Raw genomic sequence first — 10367 nt, forward strand, 5'->3', positions numbered from 1 at the left:
GTTCTTGAGATGTAAATTAGAGTTATTTCCAATTATCAGAACAGGATAAAACAAATTAACAAAATATAATAAAAATATACAAGTAATAATAATGATAATAATTGTAACAAAAAAAACAAAAAACAAAAAAAAAAAAAAAAAAAAAAAAAAAAAAAAAAAAAAATTACAGGAATCCCTTAACCGTTTTGCGTTATTCTAAGTAATTAACGGAAGTTATGTTTATAATCAATACTCACCCGTTGATTGAGCAAAGAAAAACACACACACACACACACACACACACACACACACACATGGAAAGCAGTACTTAATAAAATGAGATAATCTGATTATCACTGGTTTACGTGGATTTATAGATTTTACCTTTTCCAGAGGCTTTGTGAAATAGAAAAGATATGTACATGTTGTAATTATGTCATACCGTACACATCACAACAAGAAGCCACGTACAAGTGGCTCTGGATATTATTATATTCTTTGAGCTATTGTTACCATTTAAGAGTCTGTCTCATTGGAGTGTAACCAATTTTTTTTGTTTTAAAAAAGTTAAGAGTTTGACTTCTCAACTCTTTACACTACGTTGCCACATGAAATCTCATTTAAAAGGACTTATTTGTAAATCGTTTGCAGAGTCGAGAAATTGTTACCTTTATATTGAGCATTAATTCACTCAACATACTGCTTTGAGTAAAAATATTTCAGTACTGATTTGCAGACCAAAGCACGAGTTAAAATAATTAAGGACACTGTGGTAATTAGGTATCGAAAAAGACACCCTTTGTATTATACATTTTCCTCATTCTATCTACAAAGCAGATTCCTTATCTAATGATTGTTCAATCCTGTTGATATTCCATTCGTTTTGCTCTCGGAATCATATGTTCTATATAAGGATAATATCTGTTGCATGTTGCATGTACCTTTTAATAATAAAATAATATTGAATTGCTGTCTCAACATGTTACAAATAAAACCACCAATGAATAAGCAAAAAAGTTGTTGAAAGTTTTGATAAAAAAGATCTTTATGGATTGGAATAGCTTTGCTCAGCTCCTATTTTCGATGCAAAATTAACAAATCGTATTTAACATGAATGTCAATCTCAAAGCATTACAATTCAGGGTCCTAATCAATGTAACTTTGGCGACAGATTTGAGTAACTTTATGTTGCATTTATTGCGTAACATTTTTTCAGCAGCATGAAAATAAAATAGTTAGGAAAATAAAAATTCAAGATCCAAATATAAATTATTTAAAAATACTCTTCAAAACTAAAAGTACCTAAAAAGAAGAAAGCCAAATCCAGCATAGAGACATGTTAGCCTTCTGAAGTTTGTCAAAGTAGCTACATTATGAATAATGCCACAATATTTTTGGAGATTTGTTTTTGCAATTATCGGTAAATATATTTTGATATATCATATGACTACTGGGCTGATGAAATAACAAATAATATAAACAGAACTATGTTACGATTTTTTTTTATCAAATTGTCCTTTAGATTTAAAAAAAAATACTATGTTCACGCATCTTTGTTGTTTTGAAATTAAGAGATAACTGTTTTGTATTTGCGGACGTCAATCTGTTGTATTACTGTCGCAATTTGAGTACAAACCATTCACATTGAAACATTTGCTCGATAATCATTAATTTAGACTTACCTCAATACAATCAAATCACGCATCCCTTTTACGTCAAGTAAATTGTAGATTCTCCAGAACTTTAACTTACATTTAAAAAGAAGATATTTTAGGAAACTTTGCTGCTGAAACTTTTAAATATCCTCCATTCATATTCATCAGCTCTTTCACGGGGAAAACTTCCTTTTCCCATATATACCCCATTGCCCATCCACACCCTTCCTCCATTCATATTCAACAACTGTTTTACGGGATAAACTTTACATTTTCCATATAAATACCACATTGGCCATCCACATCATCCCTTCCTCCATTCATATCCAACATCTTTTATAGGGTAAACTTGTAGTGGATACAACAATTAAAAATAGGTCCAAATGGAAATTTCTTTTACTAAAAGTCTTAAACGATTATATGTTTGCTCTTATTCCTATCCACTGCGTTTAATTGCCCAAGATCAGAAGTACGGTATTAAGGAGGTAGACCTAGGGTAAGGAACGCAACTCTTATAAAATCATTGGAACACTTGTATTCAGCATTTTACTACAATCTCATGTAAGCATCAACGTAACTTGGATAGACTTCATTCTGTTTCAATTGAAAGCTTGATTGTTGAAAGGACCGACGTTAGTATGTAATGCGTTTGATCTTCCTTTCACGTGTTTCCGAAAAAAAAAAAAAAAAAAACGTTCAAAAATACACCAATTTTTTTTTTAAATCTGCATTAGCTGATACCATAACAGTACAGTACACTCAACCCCGGTTTAGTTAAAGACATTTACATGATATAGCAAATTCCCATAAAGAGAGAGTAGATAGAGGACAAAACATTGAAAGGGTAACAAAAGTTATGTTAAAATTATTTTAGATTACTTGTTCAACAGAAGAATAGATACAATGAAATACGTCAAGAAAATATGAAATTTAAATTATACAAGTACCCTCTTGAAGGTGATCAAGGTAATTTTAATCATTTTCACTGTCAAAGGAATATATAAGTTAAACTGAAGCTTTTTTACCACCATAATAGAATAGTATTGACAACCTAAAATTAGAATTACGCAATCAATTCATTTCATATAAATTGAAATATTGGTGTGCCTTTTTCGATAATATATATCAAATCGTTTATATAAGAAGTAAAACTGACGCCAATCAAAGATGCACAATTGTGCTTCATCTTAAAACCAGCATTTGAACAGCACAAACTGGGGACCTAAAAATATATTGATGACCGTCATATTCCATGGCGTAATAAAAATGTTCGAAAAACAATATCAAGTACATAGTATATGGTACAGTTCCTGAATGTATACGTGTCTTTAAGTGTCAGTAAAAAGTTGATATTGAACATTGAATATCTATTGAAATTTCTGAAAGAAGTTGATTAAGAATAGTGTAGCTGATGTCAATTTCAATTTACAATTCACTGTAAGGCAGGCTTTGGTTAGATATTGTTAACCTTTTCTTGTTCTATTTCGGTCTCTCGAATGAACGTGAAGAGCTGTCCACAATTATTTGAAGCCAAATGCTCTTGTAAGAATTTTTTATTATTATGCGATGATTTAAGTAATTGTATTTCCAAGATTTAACTTTCTTCATTTTGGTTTTAAATATTTGTTTTTCAAGGGTTTTCGGTGCAATTGGTCCTTGCTCCCAGTTTTAAGCAGAGTCCGAGTTGCTCATTCATTCTTTTCTTACTTTGTATGTATGATTTTAGTTACTTTATGTTCTTTGTTGTGTATGTCTGTTTTCCATATCTGGTCTTTGTGTCTGGATTACATTATTTTGATTACTTCTATAATCTTGGTTCCCTTGGTTATTCTTTTACAAGATAAATGAAATACAATGTACTTCTGACACAATATTTCCTTAGTCAAAGTCAACACTGTCGCATTATGTTCAAATATGATTTACGTAAAATAATCTTGATCTGTTCAAAGAGAGATAAGGAGTATAATTGTGTTTGTTCCATGAGAATTGTTTCCATTAAAAAAAAATTGTTTTCTTTTTTTTTTAAATTCATTGTGTTACATGCACATTATTTCTTTTAAACTTTTGCAAACATGTGTACAGGCCGAATAAATGTCTAACCAATTAAAAAACAATTAACAAAAAAACTACGCCACCAGATCTTATCTATTGACAAATTGTACATGCTTCGGGAGAGGATGTATATAGGGATAGCCTGTTATCCAAACCCTTTGATTTACTTTAAGTCAATAAAATATTTGAAATTAAGAAATTAAATGGTACATGCTTATTCCTTTAAAAATTATTAATGTCCAAAATAATTCGACTATTCACAAAGTAAAATCTTTCTTAACAATTATTTGTTGATTTACATTTAATGAGTATACAACATATATGGGAACAAAATATTTCTGCCCGCGTCACCAGCGGTGAAAGCAGGTCTAATAGCCGCTAGAGTACGTCCGTCCGTATGTCCGTCAGACTTAGAGATCCTACTGTTTGTAAAATGTAGCTCAAACATAATTTAAGCGATATAAAAATTCAAACTATACACATCTTGAAGATGTGCAACCCATATAATGGAGAAATAAAATATTTTTTTCTTTCAATTATAGCTTTGTGAAAGTGGCCATTTTTGTCACTTATTTTGTTATCTCTAACTCAAAACATATTAAAGTGATATCATTCAAACATTGCGCAGTGATTACCGCCTTTCATTTTGAAATGCCTGTACCAAGTCTAGACCATTGCGATGGTTTTTCAAATTTCCGGTTTCTGCCCAAATTACCATTTGTTACTCGGATTATTCCTTTTGTCTACTCCATAAACTTGATCAGTTTCGTAATTTTGTTATTACTCTATATTTAATACATATTGATGATTTGCAACATTATTATAGAGAAATTTGATAATTTTTCTTCTTGTATTTTTGGACGTTTAAGTCATTTTTCAAGCAGTATAAGCTGTCAATTGGTCACTTCATATGGAAATTTGTAACCCACCGTAATTTTTTTATCTTGATGCATATTAAAGACACGTATGTACTAACTACGACAAGTAATTGCCCTTTTCTGATCACTCTGCCACTACAACATGTCTGCGAAAGAAATGTCACACAATATTTAAAGGACAAAATTAACTTTTTCAGCGGCTTGTATTTTGTTTGTACTAGTAGATATTATTTTAACACATTCCAATTTATGTATATAAAAATGGTTAAATAATTCTTACAAAATATCCCCTTGTATCAATTAGTATTATTTTGAACTTTTGAGAGCAGTTAATCTCCTTTTCGCATACATGTTCGTTGATATCTGAACATATATGTAATTCACTTTATTTCATAATCCTTTAAATTGCCATGGTTACATATCTGTCAAAAGAGAGTTTTGTTTACAAATTGTTTTAAGGGACAGTTCGGAAATCCGATAGCTAAGGTACGGACGCCGTATTGTACTTGCCCGACTTTCAATTGGAATTTTTCCGTTGATTTTGTATGGAAAACCATATGTATTTTTGAACTTAAACCATAATATTGTATGAAATTCGGACTACCGATAATGACATTTTGTGGATACCGCATTGTAGTATGTATTTGAGCCTTTTCAGTTTATTGTATTCAATAGACCATTTAACTCCTGGTTGTCTGATTGTGTATTTCGTTTTAACCTCTACCGCTGGTTTCCCCGCACTTAGAAATATGACCACAATCAGTATCTTATCAAAGTCTGCTAAATACCTAGATATAATAGTGACTAGTAAATAGCTTTTGTAGCCCCGTGCGTGTCTGGGTGTCAAACGAATTGGCCCGCAGCAGCACTATGCTTGTCGTAAAAGGCAACTTAATAGTGCTCAGAATCCTGGCCTGACCACAGAGCAACTGGGTTGTGTGCCCTAGGTGGTGGAATGGGGTAACTCTGAGATGTTCCATGCTGGGGTCGTCAGGCCATAATACGGAAAACCTGACCGCAAACCATAGTGGTGCACCGTGTTGGGAAAAATGCCACGTTCTTCTCACGTTAAAGAACCCTTCTGTGGTACTCTCTCGCAGTAGGAACCATAGGGCTCAACTACAAGAGGATAAATTGCCCGACCCTACCCCACTCTCCCAATATCCAGTGGCAATCAAAATTTGTTGACCCCATTATACGTGTGTTCCATCCCATTTTTCATTTCATCATCATTTCATGTTCATTTTATCATCACTTTCATGTTCACTGCCTGAATAAAGCTTAAATATTGTTGCTCGGGTGTTAAACCCCGTCAATCAATCAATAGCTATTACATAAGAGAGTTTTAATACATAATCAATACAGTATTAATTGATTATAGAGCATGTTGAGACGATTAATAATTACGGTAGGAGGTAATGTACACTGACACAAGCCACGCCTATTAATTATCTAGCTGCTCATATATCAATAAAAATGTGTGGTTGCGTCTCAAAGCCTTTAAAGATTTTATATTTATGAAATTTTATGTGACAAAAAGCTTTTGAATTCCTTCCACTTAGCTCGGTTATAAATCGATTCATTAAGAATAGTTATTCGTCAGAATATATTGTTAATATATATTATTAATTTAATCAATTTACGAAATTAATTAATACAGGCTCAGGTAACAAAACAAAATTACAGAAGACGGTTATAGAAAAAAAAATAGTATCACCGATTTGGAGATGGAGACAATGATTAAACGTTTTCCTGCCTGAGTAAGATTTCCGTAAGGAAGACACATTTTAAAGTACCAGTCTTAATAAAAACCAAACATGATGGGATTCATGCACGTCAAAAACCTTCCAAATTCACTTTTATTCCTTGTTCAGAAAACCGCTGTAGATAACATCACCGTTCTTAGTTATTCATTTGGGTGTTGCGCTTTTGAGATAAAAAAATATATAGATTGTCGATGAAATTGGCACTTTGAAAGAGTTCTCGATTTGGCTTCGTTTAGTTGTTTTTAGTGGATAAATGTATGGTTTTCTTAAATGAAAAGATAAACGTATTTTTTTCTTAAAAGTGCAGATCTGAATGCAGAAATGATAATCGTTTTATGAATATAAAGCATATGTAGATTGAAAAAGTATCGTTTTTCTTGACCATGAATCACTTAACAATAGGTAGTGTCTGAGTTTTATGTGGACTAGTACTTAAAAAGAGCACGTGGAGTTCTATAAATAAAAAACGACACTAATAAAAATAAATCTAGATAGATTTGGCCGCGACTACAGCAACATGTCTATTTTTCGATATACTGTCTATATTCAGAGCGGAATGGTAAAGTAGGTATTTCAGTCCATGGTAAATTTTGAACTGATCCCTCCGTCCTCATGAAGACAGTTTTTTTTTCACCATTTTCTATACATAAAGTCAGGGCTAGTTTTTCTAAGACTTGTGATATAATTTCATTTATTAATTTAAATGTACAATGTACAAAATCCATTATTGTACAATTTTGCTAAATTAACATTTTCATGTAAGACAAGGCTCTGCATCATCAAAGGTGAAGATCAGAAACGCTTTGTGAATTAAAGCATATGTAGAATGAAAAACCATCGTTTGTTTGGTTGGGTTTTTCTACACAATGAATCAATTTACCATAGGCACTGTCTGAATTTTATGTGGACTGGTACTTCAAAAGGGCACATGTAGATGTGGCCGCGACTACAGCAACATGTCTATTTTTCCATATATTGTCTATATTCAGGTCAGAATGGTTAAGTAGGTATTTCAGTTGGTCCATGGTAAATTTTGAACTGATCCCTCCGTCCTCATGAAGATAGATTTTTTCACCATTTTCTATACTTAAAGTCAGGGCCAGTTTTTCTAAAAATAATGATATGGTTTAATTTATTGATTTGAATGTACAATGTACAATGTACAAAATCTATTGTTGTACAATGTTGCTAAATTAACATTTTCGCGTAAGACAAGACTATGCAACATCATCAAAGTGAACTTCTTTGGGCGAAAATGATTTAAAAGTTTGCTTTTTTCATCTACAATAATAATATTTTGCAATATTATAGCAGTTGTACACTGACCTGCACGAATCGTATTACTGCAATTAAGATTAACCATTATCGCTGACTTTGATCTATATTTAGTTATATTTCTGATAGCTTTACATCGGTTTTTAAGTTGCACTCCATCTAAGAATCATGCAACATGTGATTCATGGGTTAAAAACCTACATATTTTTATTTTTTGATATTTTGTTTTGAATTGCCAAAGTAAACAGAAATAAACTTCCAATTTTTCATATACCCCGTGTTCTTAGGAGACAAACATTATATAGAATGCACTGTCGATTTCAAAATTAAGGGAGATAACTCTGTAAATGACACTCAAATACAATAGAATCTATTGGATTTTCAATGTTGATTATCTCCTAAGAGCGGGCAGACTTGAATGAATAATTACACATTTCATAGTATAGACCCATAAAACAACTTAATTACAAAAATAAAAATATGTAGCCTTTTTTTGGCGTGTATCACATTTTTCAGATTTTGCATGATTCTTACAAAGACAGCTTCTCAATAATTTGTCTAATCCTTGTCAACCGTTTTGTGTTGTATACATAAATGACAATGGGTACTAAATGCTTACCTGTTCGACAAACAGATGGTTTTTTAGCTTCTAAGTAAGTGTCAACATAACTGTTTTCTTTCTCAGATTCTTTTTTTATAAACTTCACTCGGAACTCAAACATGGTAGGGTCTATAACAGCATCGTATTCTGTGATTAGCCGGTTTAGAGTATTCATGTTGAATGCCTTACAATATCCTGTCAAAACGTCGGGGAAATAAAAAAATATTTTAGAAAAATCAAGGAGGTAGACCTAGGGTTAGGGGCAAAATTCTTGAAATCAGTGATATGTTTGTGTGATATTCAATTTAACCAAAGCCTATCAAGCTTTCATTTTAAACAGAATACAATCAGTCTAAGTCACTGTGATGCTTAAATGTGATTGATGTAAAATGCTGAATGCAACGTTCCAGTGATTTGCTAGAGTTTTATCCCTTACCATAGGTCTACCTCCTTAATGTAGACATACAGTTGAATCATACACCCTTGTACCACACACTTATTCTTTATTTTAACGAAACCATTCTACGTTCATTGCCAAAGGAGTTATTAAAACTGTTAATGGAAATAAATTTCAGAAGATTGGACATCAATTCTATAGTATCTACTGATATAGTTAAAGGGACATTAAGTGATTTGAAGTTACTTTCATTAAGGCGTATTGACGGGGACTATTAGTCTATCTCTTTAGTGAGGTAAAAAGGAAAAAAAAAACAAAAACAGAAAAACAAATAAACAAACAAAACAAACAAAAACAAACAAAACATATAACAAAACAAAGCAAAAACAGAAAAAAACAACAAAAAACCAAAATAAATAAACAAAACAAATAAACAAAAACAAAAACAAAAACATACAAGCAAATAAACAAGAACATTTAAACATTTTTGTCTCTAAATGATGTGTATTCCGACTTTATGATTTCTGAAATTGTGAAAAAAAAAAGAAATATTTGTTTGATCTAGCTAGTTTCATTTAAAATTTGCTGATTGTTAATGTGTTGGATAAATTATGGTACCCACCATGTTAATCATTATATGCCATTTCTATTGTATTTTTGTCATTAGGGTCTGTGATGTCAGCAGAAATTAGAAGTAGATCATTGTCTGTAATGAATACATGCATACTCAGCACTTTCACGAATACAAAAATTTTTGATGTAAGAAAATATGTTTTCAATAAACAATAAATTGATTGTTATGTGGGAAAGGTAAGATTATTTTAGAATAATCAATGGAACCAAGGTTATAGCAGTAATCAAAAGAATGTAATTAAGGGACAAAGACCATAAATAGGAAACTGATATATACAACAAATAACATGAAGTAACTAAAATCATACATACAAAGTAACAGAAGCAAACGAGCAACTCGGACTCCACTAAAAACTGGGACATGGACCAGGTGCACCGGTAGGGTAAGATTATTTTAGTTCATTGATTGTATCTGCCTTTTCTCCATTTTGTTTATCTTAAAATATGTTTAAATTTAAATCATTGTTAAAACATTTTTGCGAGTTTGATGCTTAATCTGAACAGTCAATACATTAGTTTCTTATTTCGAATATCAGTCACATAAATATTGCAATTTTTGAATGCTGTACACGTTTCAAAGAGTATTCTCTCCCCAGCAGTAAAATAAATAAATATAAAGGAAGTCCTAAATTTAGAAAATTAATAAACATACCAGTAAAAATCAACGGAAAGAAAAACCGACAGCTTGAAAAGGCAAGGGACGTTAAACGGCCTTATGAGACCATAAAAGTATATATATATAGTAGACGTCATTATTATTATTGTTGTTGCAATATTTAAAGACTTACGGTGCATAAAACTACCCAATCCAGAGAGATATGGGTATGGTAAATATCGTGTAATCGCTAGTTAATTCAAGCAAATCCTTAGATTAAAATAATTTTTGAAAACCAACAGAACCATTGAATTGAGTAAATTCTATGTGACAACTTCCTAAATGAATGAACGAAGACATGTTTAGAACTACTTCTTATTGTTTTGAAAAATATTTGTACCATTAGAAGTAAAGAAACAGTGTCATATACACGAGTAGTTAAAAGGTGATTCGTCAAATCCCCCCTCCAAAATTCACTTTTTCTTTAAAGAAGAACAACATTTAAAGTCTTAGTTTGTAATTTGGTAGTTGCATTA

At 31.4% G+C, this 10367-nt stretch overlaps 1 protein-coding gene across 1 annotated transcript; it reads right to left on the reverse strand.

Annotated features, from left to right (window-relative positions):
• Window positions 1-7004: 7004 nt before the first annotated feature.
• On the reverse strand, window positions 7005-9308 carry LOC148610246 (uncharacterized). The gene is made up of 3 exons (XM_088541909.1): window positions 9226-9308; window positions 8225-8401; window positions 7005-7438 (listed from the first exon to the last, which is right to left on the reverse strand). The coding sequence occupies exons 2-3, from the start codon at window positions 8379-8381 to the stop codon at window positions 7230-7232; spliced, it is 366 nt and encodes a 121-aa protein (XP_088398035.1). The 5' UTR covers window positions 8382-8401; window positions 9226-9308; the 3' UTR covers window positions 7005-7229.
• Between the last annotated feature and the right edge of the window lie 1059 nt (window positions 9309-10367).

Source organism: Perna viridis, chromosome 8 (assembly GCF_037379345.1).
Source record: "Perna viridis isolate PV_CMFRI_1.1 ecotype Kerala chromosome 8, ASM3737934v1, whole genome shotgun sequence".
Lineage (NCBI taxonomy): Eukaryota > Metazoa > Mollusca > Bivalvia > Mytilida > Mytilidae > Perna > Perna viridis.

Excerpts from the sequence above, each read along its gene's own strand:
- LOC148610246 (XM_088541909.1), bottom strand. The coding sequence starts at position 8,381 with ATGAATACTCTAAACCGGCTAATCACAGAATACGATGCTGTTATAGAC. Across the intron at positions 7,439-8,224 it reads ACCATCTGTTTGTCGAACAG|AAAAACTGGCCCTGACTTTA; the intron begins GTAAGCATTTAG and ends CATTATTTTTAG.